General features: G+C 36.2%; 2 protein-coding genes across 2 annotated transcripts; both read right to left on the bottom strand.

Annotated features, from left to right (window-relative positions):
• Positions 1–348: 348 nt before the first annotated feature.
• On the bottom strand, positions 349–10,290 carry LOC136200632 (uncharacterized). The gene is made up of 7 exons (XM_065991043.1): positions 9,750–10,290; positions 5,902–5,954; positions 5,671–5,763; positions 5,355–5,578; positions 4,471–4,537; positions 1,843–1,953; positions 349–596 (listed from the first exon to the last, which is right to left on the bottom strand). The coding sequence occupies exons 1-7, from the start codon at positions 10,198–10,200 to the stop codon at positions 570–572; spliced, it is 1,026 nt and encodes a 341-aa protein (XP_065847115.1). The 5' UTR covers positions 10,201–10,290; the 3' UTR covers positions 349–569.
• A 3,650-nt stretch (positions 10,291–13,940) lies between these two features.
• Positions 13,941–16,907, bottom strand: LOC136234961 (uncharacterized). The gene is made up of 4 exons (XM_066024467.1): positions 16,675–16,907; positions 16,538–16,591; positions 16,379–16,430; positions 13,941–14,642 (listed from the first exon to the last, which is right to left on the bottom strand). Exons 1-4 carry the CDS (start codon positions 16,761–16,763, stop codon positions 14,427–14,429), a joined length of 411 nt encoding a protein of 136 aa, XP_065880539.1. The 5' UTR covers positions 16,764–16,907; the 3' UTR covers positions 13,941–14,426.
• Positions 16,908–18,870: the final 1,963 nt, after the last annotated feature.

Raw genomic sequence — 18,870 nt, 5'->3', positions numbered from 1 at the left:
ATAGATTTTCAAAATACGGGACTTTCATTCCAATGGCTAAGTATTCCTCGGCCGAAGTAACTGCTAAGGCCTTTTTCAAACATGTTGTAAAATATTGGGGTATTCCTAAAAGCATAGTGAGTGACAGAGATGGGAGATTTGTGGCAGTTTTTAGTCAGAATTATTCAGATTGCTTGGCTCAAATTTGAACATGTCCACTAGCTACCACCCCCAAACGGACGGCCAAACTGAAAGATTCAACAGCATGTTGGAAGAGTACCTTCGACACTTTGTCCATGCGAGCCAGAGAAATTGGACCTCCTTACTAGATGTGGCCCAATTTTGCTTTAATAGCCAGAAAAGCTCAGCTACTAACAAAACTCCTTTTGAAATTGTATTAATTACCCTTAAATTAATTAATTAATATTTGATGAGGGAAGAAAAAGGAAAAGAGTAAGAGAAAGGAGGCTGCTTTTCCTATATGATTGACAATATTCTTGACATGAATTTACATGAATGAATGTGAGGTGACAACTTTACAAATTGCAGTTAATATTTTGCCTTCTCTTCTTCACCCAGTTTTCTTCTTTCTACTCATCAATATCTTTTATAGCATCCTGCACAAAACACACTCGTAAATCGAAATCCACATTTTATGAATCGTGACTCGTGAATCAAATTGTAAGATTCAGTTCAAATTCATAATATTATAAAAAAAAAATAAAATATTTACCATGTTGAACGTAAAATATTATCAAATACTAGTCTATAATGCAATTTTAAGGTCAAAAAAGAAATCATATCAACCAAGTACTTCCAATTTAAATCTAATGCAAATGCAATCTTAATAAAACTAATTCACAAATCGAACTCTGTTTAATAACTCTGTTTAAGAGTTTGAGCTTCTGAATTTTTTTTTTTTTTTTTTTTTTTTTGCCTTCTTCTCAACAAGATAATGATGAAATGAAACTAGTTTAAGTGGATACCTCGGATTAGAGGAAAGTGGATTTAGTAGTTAGTGTTATTGAAGTTTTGGATGAAAAGTGATGAAAATCTGACTCGAAATCGAGCTGAATCAAATCGAATCGCGAATTGTAAGATTTTGTTATAATTTAGATTCACCCTACAAATTTGGCTTTCGAATTGATTCGAATTGTGAATAGTAAGATTCTAACAACAGTGATTCCGACCATTTCAAACAGAACAGAAAAAATCACACCTTACAACATGGCAGTCACATCACTATTCTAGTGGCTTTTCTTATCTAAATTGATTGGAACGACTTTATTGAAATGAAAATAAAAGTTAATTGAAACAAAATATAGTTCAGGGACCTTTTTGAAACTATTCTCAAACTTCAGTGACTATTAGTGCAATTCACCACATATCAATGCACTACATCTCATAACTCGAAAGCAACACACACATAAATATGCATAAAAGAATAGATAATAATTAGTCCTTGAGCACAATTCAGTAGGTGAAGCAAAATTTCGGTTTATTATGTCTAAAGATCGTGTTATGTTATCTACAGGAATATTCACATGTACCTTAATAATCAAGTGAATTTGGTCATTCACCGTTAGATGTATGCTTATTAAATCTAAGCTGTAGGATGCTTTGAATTTTAACCCTAGGATTCTAATAAGCCTGTATCTAACGGTGAATGACCAAATACTACATGGTCATTAAGATCCATGTGATCAAAACTGATGTTATCTATATGTTATAAAGAGCGCGTTATGTTATTTATATGTTATATATGATCATATATGATATAAATGCAAGAAACATGATAATCCCCGTGTCAATCGGGTGGCAATATCGATATCCGAAATGGCAGAAAAAAGCAGTGAGGAATACCTTGGCAAGCCTTGTCACATATGCTGCAGCTAATGCTGTGACTAACAATCCCAAACCAAGTGTCAACAGTGAGTTGTTTCCTCCGATTAATCCGACATCAGATTCTTCTTGCTGAAACGTACATGTATGCATAATCAAAACCAGAATTATATACACACACGCACATAATCAAAGAGCATATTATCACAAACGCTGTGAAGCCAATTGCATAAAGGTGGGATCTGTTCAAGAGGCTCGCACTTGAGTGTGCCTTAGTGCGCCTTGATGAGCATATTATCATAAACGCTGTGAAGCCATTTGCATAAAGGTAGGCTCGCACTTGAGTGTGCCTTAGTGCGCCTTGATGAGCCTAAGGCCTCAAGCATATTATCATAAACGCTGTGAAGCCATTTGCATAAAGGTAGGCTCGCACTTGAGTGTGCCTTAGTGCGCCTTGATGGGCCTAAGGCCTGAAGCATATTATCATAAACGCTGTGAAGCCATTTGCATAAAGGTAGGCTCGCACTTGAGTGTGCCTTAGTGCGCCTTGATGAGCCTAAAGCCTCAAGCATATTATCAAAAACGCTGTGAAGCCATTTGTTACGGTTGTCTTATTTTAGGTTATATTATTTAGGGTTTTTTATTTATTTAAGAGTCTTTAAAATTTAGGAGTCTTTTATTATTTAATGTTTATTATTTTATGCTTATTATTTAGGTCAGTTTGCGTCTATTTGCTGGTAGTACTTATTAGGCTTTTATTCTTTTATTTTTGGTAGAATCCTAAGGTGGTAGAATCCTAATGGTGGTAGAATCCTTCTTGGCTAAGGATACCTTGGATGCTTAGGAATCTTGTACCTCTTTATAAAGGGGATTCTTGATCGATCAAAAGGGAGGAGATTTTTTCAATCAAAAGATTAAGGAAGAGTGGTGATCTCTTTAATAAAAATCACTTATCGTAAATTTAAGAAAGATAGGTAATTCAAGGAAGGCCAAGAACAGCAACAAGAAAATCACGCTTGATTTCCCTGTGGGAAGACCCGTGACGAGATCCTTTTCGCGGACCCATAACACCATTTGCATAAAGGTCGGATCTGTTCAAGAGGTTCGCACTTGAGTGTACCTTAGTGCGCGCCTAAGGCCTCAAGCATATTATCACAAACGCTGTGAAGCCATTTGCATAAAGGTGGGATCTGTTCAAGAGGCTCGCACTTGAGTGTGCCTCAGTGCGCCTTGATGAGCCTAACGCCTCAAGCATATTATCACAAACGCTGTGAAGCCATTTGCATAAAGGTGGGATCTGTTCAAGAGGCTCGCACTTGAGTGTACCTTTGTGCGCCTTGCTGAGCCTAACGCCTCAAGCATATTATCACAAACGCTGTGAAGCCATTTGCATAAAGGTGGGATCTGTTCAAGAGGCTCGCACTTGAGCGTACCTTTGTGCGCGCCTAAGGCCTCAATCATATTATCACAAACGCTGTGAAGCCATTTGCATAAAGGTGGGTTCTGTTCAAGCGTCACACTTGAGTGTACCTTAGTGCGCTTTGCTGAGCCTAACGCCTCAAGCATATTATCACAAACGCTGTGAAGCCATTTGCATAAAAGTGGGCTCTGTTCAAGAGGCTCGCACTTGAGTGTGCCTTGATGAGCCTAACGCCTCAAGCATATTATCACAAACGCTGTGAAGCCATTTGCATAAAGGTGCTCTCTGTTCAAGAGGCTCACACTTGAGTGTATCTTCGTGCGCCTTGATGAGCCTAAAGCCTCAAGCATATAATCACAAACGCTGTGAAGCCATTTGCATAAAGGTGGGATCTGTTCAAGAGGCTCGCACTTGAGTATACCTTTGTGCGCCTTGATGACCCGAAGGCCTCAAGCATATTATCGCCAACGCTATGAAGCCATTTGCATAAAGGTGGGATCTGTTCAAGAGGCTCGCACTCGAGTGTACCTTTGTGCGCCTTGATGAGCCTAACGCCTCAAGCATATTATCACAAACGCTGTGAAGCCATTTGCATAAAGGTGAGCTCTGTTCAAGAGGCTCGCACTTGAGTGTACCTTTGTGCGCCTTGCTGAGCCTAACGCCTCTAGCATATTATCACAAACGCTGTGAAGCCATTTGCATAAAGGTGGGATCTGTTCAAGAGGCTCGCACTCGAGCATACCTTAGTGCGCCTTGCTGAGCCTAACGCCTCAAGCATATTATCACAAACGCTGTGAAGGCATTTGCATAAAGTTGAGCTCTGTTCAAGAGGCTCGCACTTGAGTGTGTGTGCCTTAGTGCGCCTTGCCCGAGGCACGCCTAGGCTCAAATTTAGAAGCTACACTATTTTTTAAGGTTCCAAGTTACAAATAAGATGTCCTAATCTCAGCCTTCTCCTATCTATCTATATGATCTACAGATGAAATTAAATTAGAATAAAAAGAAATAAATAAAAAAGCAAAGAAGATTTGGACAGAAGTATTGGAAAGAAGAACACAAGAAAACCATGCTCCATTTTGAAGAGTTTAGAAATATCGCAAATGGAGACATTCATCTTGATGGAAACTAGCTTTTATAATATTAATTAATTAACTTAAGATTCGTTTAACTTTAATTCTTCGAAATCAGGCATGACATGAAACAAAATAACAGCAGTGCAGAAAGCTCACAATGATTGCGCGGCCAAATGCGCCAGCACTCACATAAGCCCATGTTCCTGGAAGCATGCCCAACCAACTGCATGAAAACTAAATCTGAATTACTATACATATTTCAACAAGGGTATGCAAGTAATTAGAAATAATTTATAAAACATTAGGTCCACATGAATTTCATTTCAAAAGTTCTCCGCAAAAAATATTAATCAAGAAAATTTTGAACCACATTTTCTATTTTCTAAACTATTTTCAAAGCTTTCTTTCTCCAAAGAGTCATTTTCTCTCTCTTAACCAAACAAGACTTAGATGATCTCAAAACTAAAAAGTTGAAGACTTAAAATTGCTTAGTTTCCATCAGCTCTACAATGGACGGTTATCTGCTATTGGAGTGGTCAAAGATTAAAGGGCTTTTATGTTATTAAGGGAAAAGTTTAGGGACTATTATGTCCATTTTTGAAGTTCAGGGCTATCATAAAGAAAGTAAGACCAAAGTTGAGGGCTCATGAGTGTAATATACCCGATTAGAATGCTATTGCCCTAGTTATTCTAGCAAAAGCATAGAAAGTATGGGTTCATATTAGGGAGAAGTCTAAATACAAAGTCCCGAGCAACCCACTTTCTTAACAGTATGACCAGTTAAATTCTATGTTGCACGAACACTTCTCTTCAGTAGCATTTCTGCGTTTCGTGTCCTTGTTTCTGTCTGTTTTTGTTTGAAGACTATTATATGAAGGTAATGTCTTAGAAATAACGTTTCCGGTGTCCATTTTCGTGTCCATGTTTGTGTCCGTTTCCGTTTCCATGTCTGTGCAACATAGGTTAAATTTCATAGAAATATTTGCAAAAGAAATCAAACTTAATACTAAAGAAAATAGCTAGTTAAACAATAAACAAACCTTCCCAAAACATATGGAACGAATTTAACCGACGTCAATCCATATAAATAATTCCCCAGGGAAAACGGAAGCAAAGGGCTCAAACGAAGAAGGGTTACAACTCGAAACCCATTTTCACCAATTGCCTTGTCAATTGCAAGAAACTTTTTATTTCCTTCAACCAGTTTAAGAATTCGATCACGAGCAAAATATCTCGCAATTAGAAAGGCAACACTTGCTGCAACCTGAACAGGGTAAAATAATGTCAATGTTAGCATTAAGAATATAATTGTCTTCCACATTTGTAATGAACACACAAACATGCAATGAAACTTACTGTTCCGCTTATAGAGACGATGATGGTGCCGATTAAAGAACCAAAAAGCAGACCAGCTGACATGGTTAAAGGAATTGCCGGAATTGCAAGGATCTAGTAAAGCACAGATTAGTTAAAGTTAGATTCGGCTAAAATCACGAATCCCTAATTTCACATTTATCTTATTGAAGGAAGCAAATTTAATCTTCAATACGTTCTGTTGAAGTCGAGAAAAGCGAGTAAAATGCTTACTTCAAGTCCTGCATAAACTGCTACGAATAAAGCATACCCTGCGGGTCCATAACCTGCAGATAGAAAGAACCATATGAAATTCTAGCAAGTGCATTATATGACAACAAAATGAAAAACTAAACCTTTTAAAATGCGTCTACCTACTAGCAAGGAAAAACTGAAAATGAAGAACTTAAAAAAAATTATGCAAGCATAGGACACCCCGCAAGAATACTCTTTACTTTTTATTACCCTTTCTTTTGTAAACATTAACTTGTCATGATGCAACTTAAGGGACATTTTTTTGCCGTGTCCGGTGTATGTCCCGCCATGTCCCCATGTCCGGAGTGTCCGACAATGATACTCCGACCTCCTGGAAGTATCGGTACTTCATAGGTATCATCTAATACATCACTATACAGTTATCTTGCGCAAGTGCATATGAAACCCCGATGGATGCAGATGCACCTTTGCATATGCTTTCAGGCATAATCATTTTTTCATTGTGCAGGAATCGTTCTGTGTGCAAAGTTTAGCGACTGGCATGCTAAATAACAAAATAAGGTGCAGGATGAGGAGAAAATGAAATTAGAGTCTCTTCAATCTCATGAAAATGGATTTTTTTTCCCCTTTCCTATCTCTAACAAAAATCTATCAATACTTCATTCGGTTCCAGAATTTCCTTTTTCTTTTTTTTTTACACTAATAAAAGACAGGAGGGCGAGCCTTGGCGCAACAGTAAACGTTGTTGTCGTGTGCTGAGAGGTCACAGGTTCGAATCTTAGGAGTGGCCTCTTGCCAAAAAATTGGAAGGGGATCGGTGATCAGCTCGATAAAAGCTCGGCTCGACTCGGCTCGATTTCGAAAGCTCGCGAGCAGGCTCGATTAGAACATTTATGAACAAATTTTAGTTTTGTAGAAAACTATATAGTTTTGTGTTAGTTCACAAATATCTAAACTTAATATTATTTCATTTGCTATTAGATGAGTTTGTTCACAAACATAATAAATGAGTAATAGACGAACTATTTGTAAGCATCTTGTTTATTTATTCACGAACTTTGCTTGTAAGCTTGTTTATGTACACAATTAAAGAGTTATTTGCGAGCAAATTTCACAAATATAATTAACAATTTACTCACAAACAATTCATGGTTAGATAATTTTCTTAATGAACCAAGTCCAAAAGAGGATTTTAGGCTCGAAACTCGGCTCAAGCTCGTTGAGCAAGCCAAAGCTCGGCTCGGGCTCGGCTCGTTAATTTTATAGCAAGCTCGGCTCAGGCTCGAGCTCGTTAATTTTATAGCGAGCCGAGCTTGAACAGTCCAAAGCTCAGCTCGGCTCGGCTCGATTACAGCCCTACCCGGACCCTCCCTTAGCAGGGAGGCGTAGTGCACCGGGCCGCCTTTTTAATAAAAGACAGCTTCTAGTTCTAACAAATAACGCGCACAAGTTCATTCAGTTAATTAGAGTTTCTGCATGCAATTCCCACGATACATAACCGAGTAAATTGTCACATTCATTTAGCCACTTAACCATAGTCATTAAAGGTGCAAGACGCACTAAGGCGCCTGGGGTTCTGGAGCCTACGCGCAAGGCACAGGCGTGTGTCACGTATCAGCATATAAGTAAGAAATGGAAGGACTGAAAAGGAAATTATACTAAGGAGTTAGCTAATTTCTGTTATTGATATCATCGTTTTTTTTATTATTCTACTTGCTATTTTGTCGTTTCTAGTTCGTTAGAGGGTTGTTATTCCAGCTGTGGAATGATAACCGTAGAATGGAACTAGCTTCCACATCAGCTGTATCCTGTACTATCCTTCCTTCTATATACGTCATGGTTGTTTTATTCTTCTGCTTGCTATTTTGTCGTTTCTAGTTTGTTAGAGGGACGTCATTGCAGATGTGGAATGTTAACGGTAGAATGATTCTATATACGTCATGCTTGTTTTATTATTCTGCTTGCTATTTTGTCGTTTCTAGTTTGTTATAGGGTCGTTATTGCAGCTGTGGAATGATAACGGTAGAATGAATCTATGTACGTCATGGTTGTTTTATTATTCTGCGTGCTATTTTGTCGTTTTTAGTTCGTTATAAGGTACTACGTCAGCTGTACTATCCTTCCTTCTATATATGCCATGCAATTGTAAGGTTTCGTATCAATGAGAATTACTATATATGTCCTGCTCTTCTATTATATTCTAATCTAAATTCTTCTAAATTCCTACTATCAGTGTTGTAACTTTGACAGCATGCACCTGAGCGACACAAGGCGCACTAAGGAAAAATAATACACAAAATCATAAATAATAGCAATTAACATTTCTAAAATGCAATAAATAATCAAATATTAAATCATTTCCAATTAGCCACAATCTTAATCATAATTTCTAGCATGAAATCAATCCCAAATTAACTATTAACTCTTCCATAATCATAATTCATAATCCATAATACTAGATTCTAAATCCGAAGACTAAAGCTCAACTAAATCATAATTTAATTAACTAATACTCTAATAACTATTTTGCATCAAGACTAAAGTCTCCATAGTCCATATTCATCACTCATCGAAGTCATTACCACCACTATCATCATCTCCAACATCAAATTCATCTTCAAGGTTTTCAATCTCGTCCTCTTCATCTTCAAACAGCGACGGAGTGACGGATCTAGGATTCACTGAGATGGGTGAATATCGTGATTTATGGGTGCTAAAAATTGATATTTTTTAAGGTTTTTACATTTAAAAAATAAAATAAAATAAAAACATTAAAGCTCCATTCACAATTTCCATAGGATTTTTGGCGTTTTCCGTTGATCAGTGGGTACTCAAGTCCCCCCTAAACCCCTGGATCCATCCCTCTCTTCAAGGTACTGACCTACAAAAACAGATTTTTCTTCCTTCTCATCTCTAAGAACTGTAGGAGTTCTTTCTCGAACACTAGAAGATGGTGTTTTAAACTTCTCCTTAAAACCTAGGCCTAGCACATAAAGTAAAGGTATTCATGATAACTTTTCCTACTCTAGTATGATAAGAACTTTCTTCAACCGTGGATGATATAAATACGAAAGAGTTGAGATTGAAACAACCACTTTTTAACTTGGAACCCTAAAAAAATTGGCTGGATTATAGAATTGCGCCTAGGCACAACTCCAGCGACGTGCTAGGCTCACAACCTCTTGAACATAGGCCGCCTTTTGGCTTCTCCGGCGCACCTTTGATACCTAAATGTCTACATTACCCTTTTAAGAATAAGAAAATTCACCATCAAACAGAAATTCTAAGCAATATGTAATCCAACTGTCCCAGAAAAACAGTCTAAAAAACACTTTTGGATATCAAAGATGAGACTGTAAATTGTAGTGCAGGCTTTCAGCTCAAACAGCTAAATTATACAATTGATATCAATATACTTCAAACTTTACTCAAATGCAGAGAAAAAGGATAATCATAAGCTTCATACCGAGAAAATTTTCAAATGAAATCTCTCCTATTACTTCAGCAACATCAAAATTCAAATATTGTTCCATAATCCCTAACCCTAACTTAAATACTATCAGAAGAACATTAAATTCTTATGAAACACATAAGCTGAAATGAAAGAAACTGAAGATTAAATCAATAAAACCAGAGATTGTTTTCCATTCCTTGAAAACTGAACCTTAGGGGAAATTGAAATCAAATGTGATCCAAACAAACTTACTGCATTGATACACCAAACTCACAAAAAATTCAAAACACCAAACATGTCTACCCAATGAGAATTGCAAATTTCAATTGAAATCCCTAAATTACACTAGAATGCTTAAACACAACGAGAAATTCCCAAAATAGCATAAAATTACTCAGAAATTCAAAATTACCTTCAATAAACCCAGAAAACTGGTTTAAGAAGACATTGATCTGGTCCCTATAAATATACCCAACAGCACCAAATCCACCAACAAAACCCACAAGCAAAACACCAGCCAAAATTGTACCCTTAACAGCAGTTTCCCCTTCCAATGATCCATCCTCTTCACCATCGCCCTTAATTTTATCGTCATCATCGGCCGCAGCGCCACCGCTTTTAGGATTCAACCACCACCTCAAACTCTGAGGAGCATTGGCTTTCTGAAGAGTCTGTTGTTTCTTAGTCTGTTTAAGAGAAGAACAAGGAGTAAGAAAGTGAAAACGCTTGTTGGGTCTAAAGCTATAGATGAAGGAAGTGCAAGGAGGAGGTGAAGGGGGGAAATTGGAAGTCAGGCATGGCTGATTTGACGGTGGCGATGATGATGATGATGGTAATGGCCGCAAAGTGAGAAGGGTTCGCATTTTATGGGTGTAGAAGATGAAGAAGAAGAAGTAGCAGCAACTTGGGTTTTGTTGTTGCTGCTGAAGCCATGTAAAAATGGCGTTGATTTTGGATAATATATGTGTTTGATTTTATTTTAAATTATTTATTTTTAATTTAGGGGTTTTGGCATTTTTCATGGATGACAAATTTGGTGGTCAGCAAAAGGCTACTGAGTTCGATCACAGGTGTAATTTTTGGTTACTATGTGGCTGAAAATTGAACCACGACGTGCCAATCTCTCGAGAGTGCAAGAGATCTGTTTATTAACAAGGGTAAATTTGGTTTTACGAGTGCAAATACACTTAACATTCAGCTCTAACAGCCTTTTAGTTTGGCTTTTAAGTTAAAATTTAAGGAGGAAAAATTAAAAATCAGCTCCAACAGCTTCTTAGTGGCTAGATCCGAGCCGAGATTGCTATAAAATTAACGAGCTCGAGCCCGAGCCGAGATTGCTATAAAATTAACGAGCTCGAGCCAGAACCAAGCTTTGGCTTGCTCAACGAGCTCAATCCGAGCTTCGATCTTGTTTCGAGCCCAAAATCCTCTTTGGACTTGGTTCATTAAAAATCAGCTCCAACAGCCTCTTAGTGCCTAGGTCTGTAATCGAGCCGAGCCAAGCCGAGCTTTGACCTACTCAAGCTCGGCTCGCTATAAAATTAACGAGCTCGAACCCGAGCCGAGCTTGCTATAAAATTAATGAGCTCGAGCCAAAACCAAGCTTTGGCTTGCTCAACGAGCTCGATCCGAGCTTCGAGCTTGTTTCGAGCCCAAAATCCTCTTTGGACTTAGTTCATTAAGAAAACTATCTAATCATGAATTGTTTGTGAGTAAATCGTTAATTATATTTGTGAAGTTTGCTCGCAAATAACTCTTTAATTGTGTACATAAACAAGCTCACAAGCAAAGTTCGTGAATAAATAAAGAAGATGCTTACAAATAGTTCGTCTATTACTTATTATTTATTATGTTTGTGAACGACCTTATTTAATAGCAAATGAAATAATATTAAGTTTAGATATTTGTGAACTAATGCAAAACTAAAATTTGTTATAAATGTTCTAATCGAGCCTGCTCACGAGCTTTTGAGCCGAGCTTTGTCCTGCTCAAGCTCGGCTCGTTTACGAACCGAGCTAGTAAATCGTGCTCACGAGCGGCTCGTTTACAAATCGAGCCGAGCTTTTATCGAACCGACCATCGAGCCACTCATGAGTGGCTCGGCTCATTTACAGCCCTATTAATGGCTCCTCAAATCACTAAAAGCATCTCCATCCTCTCTATTAATAGAGAGCCTCTCTCCACCTCTTAGTACCTCCTAACTTCATTTTATACTAATAATTTATTATTAAATAGTCTCTCTCCTTTCACTATTGGAAAATATAACAATCATTAATAATTTTAATTATAAAATAATAAATAAGGAGTAAATATAAAGAGTATTGTTAGAGATGATATATCTTAATCACTCTTAAATCACTAAAAGTCAATTATTTATATTATTTTTAGAAACTGCACTAAGAGTCTCTTGGAGATGCTCTTAACTTCAGGAGTAATTTTACCATAAAAAATGGTGAAATTTTACCCGTAATATTTACAGCTAAGAGTAATTTTATCCAAGATGGATCAATTTCAAACATTATTATAAAATAAAGATATTTTGTTCTTATTTTACAGTATTGGATATCAGTTGATTCAAAAAAAAATTCATATTTTTTTGTGATTTAATAATAAAATTCACCGAAATATTTGAAATTTTATTTGTCCAACTCATACGAAAGACAATATGTTTTTTTAATTTTTTTTAAAATTCACATCTAATACTATGTTTGTGATATGTTAGTAATGAGTGATAAAATGACGCACATGTGAAATGTAGATAACAAGATTCATGACCGAGAAGAAAATTTGATAAATTATTTCTCAAATTGACACAAATTATCAACATTATGGGTAAAATTACTTTTGGTTGCCAATATTAAGATAAAATTGTATCATTTTAGACGTTATGAATAAAATTGTTTCTAGTTGTAATCGGTATGAATATTTTTACACTTTATCTCTAAAATTTAAGTATCGACTCAAATCAATCTTAAAGTTAACAATATTTTATAATAAACTTAGCAAAAAAAATATTCAAATTTGGACTGATTATCAAATATTGTCAATTTTAGGACTCAATTAATATCTAAATTTTAATTTTAATTAAACTAAATATATCTGTTAACTTTAAAAGCAAAATAGACCCTTATTTCATTCTTGAAATAAGAATCAATCTGCTAATTAAGGTTTAATAGGACCAAATTTGTCCAAAATTAAGTTTGGTATCAATTTGATCTAAAGATTAAATTAGTTCAAAATGACGTATGTTTGTATGAGAAACTGAGATGTGTCAAATAACTACCAAATACGGGATAAAGACTAAATTTAGCTTTAACGTATGAAATGGTGCAAAGTTAACCCTAATATTTCCAAACAAGATCAATTTTAGTCCCGTATTATCGAAAATTAGAAAAAACTGGTTGGACCTGTATTTAATGTCACTTCATACCTTTCAAATATCAATTATATCTCTACGTTAAAATTGATCTACGTTAAGTTAAATTTACACTATTTCATATGTTAAGGACTAAATATGTACTTCGCTTAAAACATTAGCATTAAATTTGGCCCTTATCTCACTAAATATATATTGACATGTGTTATGTTGGTTTAATTTGATCTCGAAGTGTCAAGTTTTTTTTAGAAAAAATATCATAGAAAAAATAGTAAATCTCAACATAAACCATTCAAAAATTACAATTCAAAAATACATTTGAGAAGTTTGAATTTGCATCTTCATAGATCGTGATAGGGCAATTATAGACAGTACTTGAAACTATTTTTGACACAATATCGAGAAACACATTCTATCCAGTTTCGATTTCATAGTTTTTTTTTTTCCAGGAATGACTCTATGGTCTTTCAATGAATTAAAATTTATATGATGTATTTTTTCATGAAAGAAAACATTATAACACTTATATAGCAGGACAAACGACAATTATTCATATAGGTGGCATACCATAACTACCTATAAAGAGAGAAAGAACAAAATAAACTACAAATGAAGAAAAAAACCATCGAATCTACCATGGTAAATCAATTAAACAATTTATTCAATATAGAAAAAGCAAAATAAAGCAAAGAAGTGATTATCTTTCGGCTAAAAATTAGAAAAAAATATCAAAATCTAAATAAGAAAATCTAAATAAAGAAAACGAGAATTTTTTAACAGCTGTAATTAAATAAAGTTATAAATATTTTTTTACTTTATCCCGAGTTATCTCAAGTGTCAAGTTAAATGGTTAAATGATTAAAGGGCTAATTACAAATCTAGTCCAATTAAAAGGGTCCATTTATATATCTAACCCACTTTGCTTCCATCTCACCAAATTAGACACGTTTATCCACTTTGGACAAGAATACGCTTAAATGTGACTAAAAATATATATATAAAAAAAAAATCAAAGAGTTAATAAAAGGGAGGCCCAGTGCACTATGCGAGGATCCGGGGAGAGGTCCCATCACATGAGTGTATTGGGAGCAAGCCTTCCTCTGCCAATTTTTTTTGGCAAGAGGCCGTTCCTAAGACTCGAACCCGCAACCTCTCGAGCACACGACAACAACGTTTACCATTGCGCCAAGGCTCCAAACAAAAAATTAAAGGCTTAATACTCCAAAAAAAATAAAACATCAAACTTAATGTGTCTAAATAAAAAATCAAAGTGCTTAACACAATTGAAATGAGTAAACTCAAGAAAAAAAATTCTAAGTCTGCTTGCTCGTCTCTATCTGCTTGTTCACAAATTGAATGCAAATTCAGTATAAATATATCTGTTTCTGGGCATGATTCTTACTCTAGATATAACTACTGCCATCAAATAATTATTATTATAAAACTTAAGAATTTATCTAAAAAAATGCTGAAGCTCTTCTGGGATTATTATCCTCAATTCTCAATGTAGACAAGCCATACAACGCTTTATGGACTCTGAATACTGCGTATTCACGAACAAATTCACGAGCCAAACATATGGTTATCCAGCCAAAAATGTTTAGCTGTAGACATGAGAGTCCATATGATTGTATGAATCCATCATTTACCTGTAATAGTGCAGATGGATAAATCCAAAAGCAAATCACGAAAACGTTGCATACTTCGAACCATCTATGACTTCCCAGTTTTTAATTGTAGATCTGAAGTAGAAGCGGAAGTTTGTAATGGAAATTTATCTTTCAGTGTCAAACAGCTGCTGGTTTCTGGTTTCTTCAGAGTGGAATTGAATTTTTGAAGCTGGTTATGAAGATTTTCCTGCAGTGCCCGAGGGGATAAAAGATCTGGCCTCTCGTAAACTTTGACAGCAAAATTTGCAGCAAGGTTAACCTGTGAGGAAATTAAGACAATGCATGTTAATTAGCAAAAAGGAAAATGGTATTTTCATTCTCTCTATAGCACGAACCAAGTCTTTTCCGAGTATTCCTAACCAAAAAATGTAACAGCAAGAATATAAGAAAATTGGGCATGTACAAGGAAAGCAGGTCTTTCAAATGCTACAAGAAACTTAAATTGATATGGGTGATAATTTAATAAAACTTCGGCCATTTTGTCCAAGTCGCGCTTAAGTAAATAACAAAATGTAAACTAATCTCATAACGAATTTAACTCACCTTATTTCAAAAGCAAAGTAAATTATTTCTACATAGAGTATCTAGTTTTTCTAAGCATTTCTGATGACATTCGGGGTCTTCCAAACTACAGATTTTGTTGATTTTTGTTGGTCTTGGTTTGAGGTTTTTATTGCCCTTCATGGGTTGCTTTATTTATTTCGTTCGAATTTTTTGTTCTCTTTTTAATAATATTTTCGGGCTCATTTGCTCGGTGAGTTCCTGGGGGTGCCAACCTAGTTGGGATGCTCAGGCTCGCCTTCTTTCCGACCTCCGACCTAATCAGTTTAGGAATCAGCCTCACTTCTTTCAGTCAGTAAAATCAGTGTGTGACACAAATGAAGATCAATTAAGGTGAAATATGACAAATTGCAAAGGCCGTTTCTCTAAGCAAAGCCTTCATGGAGAATAGCCATAATGAACTGACATCAAAAAACTGGAAATGTATCAAAACACATTGCTGTCGGATATTTTTTACTCGCTCACAGCAGGAAAAGGAAATGGACAAAGAAAACAGAATGTTGTGTGCATTCACAAAACGTTTAACAGATGGTAATGACTATATTCAAACAAATAGTTGGCTAAAGCAGAAGCCACTCCTAACTAATTAGGGATGGACGGACAACAATGTTAACACTTCAAGTGAAAGTAGATTGATAGAAGCAAGCATGAGAGTTGAGCCTGAATGCAAGAATACACTACTCGATTATACTCATCTAAAAATCAGGTGAAAACTGTACTAAAAGGTTCTACTTGCAGATTCAACATGCAAACTACTTGAAAAAGAGAGTACAGAAAGGCCAACCGAAAGCTCTTCAACACAAACTTAACAAACCAGAGCTAAACCACAATAAAATTAAGAAACAAAAGCCAAAAATCAAGCTAGAGCATTTCTCTATACAAGAACTCAATGCATATGATAGCTGTAAAGCCAAGCCCCCAAAAAATAACTGCATTTCCTATGGTAGAATCATTAAAACCTTCATAAAAAGCAGTACTCAATTTATAGTCCTAAATTCCCACAAATACTTACTAAGAACCTTAAAAACTATTAGTTCATCTTATAAAAAAAGAGCGGCCCGGTGCATTACGCGTCCCCGCTAAGCGAGGGTCCGGGGAGGGGTCCCACCACAAGGGTGTACTGGGGGCAAGCCTTCCCTTGCCAAAACTTTTTGGCAAGAGACCGCTCCTAAGACTCGAACCCGTGACCTTCGGTCACACGAGTTCTCAATTAGTTCATCTTATCAAAAAAAAAAAAAAAAACTATTAGTTCATAACAAGTCTACAGCAACTAAGGAAGAGAATGTGCATTCATAACCCTAATACATCAGTTAAATTCATACCAATTGAGAACACGATCTCTGTATTTTATTTCAAAATTGAATTTGCACAAAGATAATACAAATTCAAATTCAAATCACTCAATTATCACAGTAAATTTGGCAGCCAACATACCGACTGCGAGGCGGTGTTCAGGAAACTCTTTGCTAGAGGCAATATGCAGAACCTTCACAAATAAATCCGAAAGAAAAAGAGTTAAATAAGTATGAATTGACAAAATTGATGATATTAGGGGCTATGATTGTTTCCGAGAAAATGAAGGAAAAATCTTACATTCCGCGGCCACCAGCTAGAGCTTCCTCTGAGGGGTCTTTCCATTCATCAAACCTAAAATTCAGAAAATATGTTAAGTAAAACTTACCCTAAACATCGAGAAGTAAATACAGAAGCAGAGAGAAATAGAGATTTACACCCAACCGTAACGGCGATCAAACAAGAGGCGAGTGGAAGGTCGGTTAGAGGAGGTGGAAATGGAGATTTTGGAGTTTGTCGTGTCCATATCCTTTTACAGATTATTTGCAGCCCAGAATTGAACTATGTGCTTCACTTCCTGGAGTTAAAGGGAGGAGAAAGAACCAAGGAGGATGATGAATTGTTGGGGTAAATTACAACTATTGCCATCCAACTTCTATTTTACTAACATTATAGTGGGAATTACAATTACTTTCATTAAAGGCAAAACGTAACTATGTAGTAACTATGTATTTGAAGAAATATATTTCATCTATTTTGTGTTTTATATGTACCTTTGATGGTTTATTTTGCTCGTTGTAGTCGATTTTTTACTTTTATGGATTTTGTAATAGGCATGGCCTATACTTATGTAAGGTTTTATTCCTTACTTTTCTTGTTGTACTTCATATATTCGTATCTATAAAATGATGTATGCATTTTTATCCAAAAAAAAAAACTATGTATTATTTTTTAGGATAAATAATTAGAAGGTCCTTATGTTTTTATCAAGGTTATCAATCTCAGACCGGTCCGGTCGGTCCAACCCGGTTCGACCAGAACCGATCACAATTTCGAACCGGAGGTGATCCGATTGTTAAATCCTTGAAAACCGTTTAGACCTACTCAAACCGGTCGGTTCAACCATGAACCGGTTAATCCAGTGCCGGTTAAGTGGTTTGGTCCGATTTGTTTTTAGACATGTTTACTTAAAAAAATACATAAATTTTAACAAAAGTAGGATTCGAACCTTAGAACTTTGGTCTATGTACTCTAATACTCACCACTACACTACCATTTCACTTATGTCTACTATTAACTATTTAAGAATAAATAATAATGTTATAACTTAAATAATTAAAATATTATTTAATATTATTTTTTTCTATTTAGATAAATATCATTAAAAAATTATTATTTTTTTTATAGAAATTGGGACGAAACAGAACTTGAGCGAGGTGATTACCCGAGGCCCAAGAACTGACAAACCCATAATATAATAAAAAAGAAAATGTGAGTGTTTGAACAAGAGGAGAGGAAGAAGAACAAACACAAAGAAAGGGGAAGGAGAAAAGTTTAGGGAAGGTCAAGAAAAACGCAAGTGAGAAATATTACAAATGTCATCATTGATAAACCTGTGGCAAAAAGCAGGAGCTGAAGGCCACCAATTGATCACTGAGGAAGAGACTCCAAACTTTGCTAATGCATCAGCAACTCTATTTCCTTCCCTGAAGATGTGTGTAAAAAGAATGTTCATCCTAGAACAAATGCTGAGACAATGCAACCACTCTTGACGAATACTCCAAGGAACATCCATGGAACGATGTCGAAGCAGATTAACTACGTACATAGAGTCTGACTCAACCCAAAGCTGATGTCAATCTTTCTCCCAAGCAAGTTCAATTGCGAAAATAGCAGCTCTCAATTCAGCCAAATAAGCAAAAGAAGGAGGGGTAGAAAAAGCAAAACAACCTTTGGGAAAGCCACGATAGTTGCGAAAAATGCCTCCCGCTCCTGCCTCACCAGGAGTGCCAAAAGCAGAGCCGTCCACATTGACTTTAACCCAGCCCGGAGGAGGTTTAAGCCAATGGACTGGAATAATGTTTGGAGCAGGAGGTGGCCTAGGAGAAGCCAGAATGCGAGATAAGATAGCAGCATCTCTTCGAGAAGAGCAAAAACCTTTAGAAGTGGCCAAGGCCTCTCGAATCATTCGAAAGAGAGCGATCTTCGAGTACTGAATAGAAGGAGAAACTTCCTTAAAGATTGCTTCATTCCTGCAATGCCAGATTAACCAGATGCAAGTGACAGCGGCAACATGCCAGATTATCAACACCTGTGAGCTAAAATGAGTGCTACGAAGTGTGCTGAAGAAGTGGATGAATTGGGAATGACGAGGCAAAGAGCAGTCAAAATGAATCTCAAGGGTCCTCCAAAGAGAATCTGCAAAAGAACAACTAATGAATAAGTGGTTAATGGACTCAGCATCCCTACCACATAGAGCACAACGAGAGGCAATGGAGAAACCAAAACGCTGCAGGAGGCCATGAGTTGGAACCCGTCCATGCAAAACTCTCCAGAAAGTGAAGGAACGAGAAGGGGGAGTCTGAGCATTCTAAACAAATTTATACCAGTCCACCGAGGAGGAACTAGGAATG

The sequence above is a fragment of the Euphorbia lathyris genome, chromosome 7, assembly GCF_963576675.1.
Source record: "Euphorbia lathyris chromosome 7, ddEupLath1.1, whole genome shotgun sequence".
Taxonomy (NCBI): domain Eukaryota; kingdom Viridiplantae; phylum Streptophyta; class Magnoliopsida; order Malpighiales; family Euphorbiaceae; genus Euphorbia; species Euphorbia lathyris.
Note: the sequence above shows the minus strand (reverse complement) of the source record. Positions and strands in the feature narration are given on the sequence as shown.

Excerpts from the sequence above, each read along its gene's own strand:
- LOC136200632 (XM_065991043.1), bottom strand. The coding sequence starts at position 10,200 with ATGCGAACCCTTCTCACTTTGCGGCCATTACCATCATCATCATCATCG. Across the intron at positions 5,579-5,670 it reads TCGTCTCTATAAGCGGAACA|GTTGCAGCAAGTGTTGCCTT; the intron begins GTAAGTTTCATT and ends TACCCTGTTCAG. Across the intron at positions 1,954-4,470 it reads CATTTGGCCGCGCAATCATT|CAAGAAGAATCTGATGTCGG; the intron begins GTGAGCTTTCTG and ends TGTACGTTTCAG.
- LOC136234961 (XM_066024467.1), bottom strand. The coding sequence starts at position 16,763 with ATGGACACGACAAACTCCAAAATCTCCATTTCCACCTCCTCTAACCGA. Across the intron at positions 16,592-16,674 it reads GATCGCCGTTACGGTTGGGT|GTTTGATGAATGGAAAGACC; the intron begins GTAAATCTCTAT and ends TCTGAATTTTAG. Across the intron at positions 16,431-16,537 it reads CTAGCTGGTGGCCGCGGAAT|GTTCTGCATATTGCCTCTAG; the intron begins GTAAGATTTTTC and ends TTATTTGTGAAG.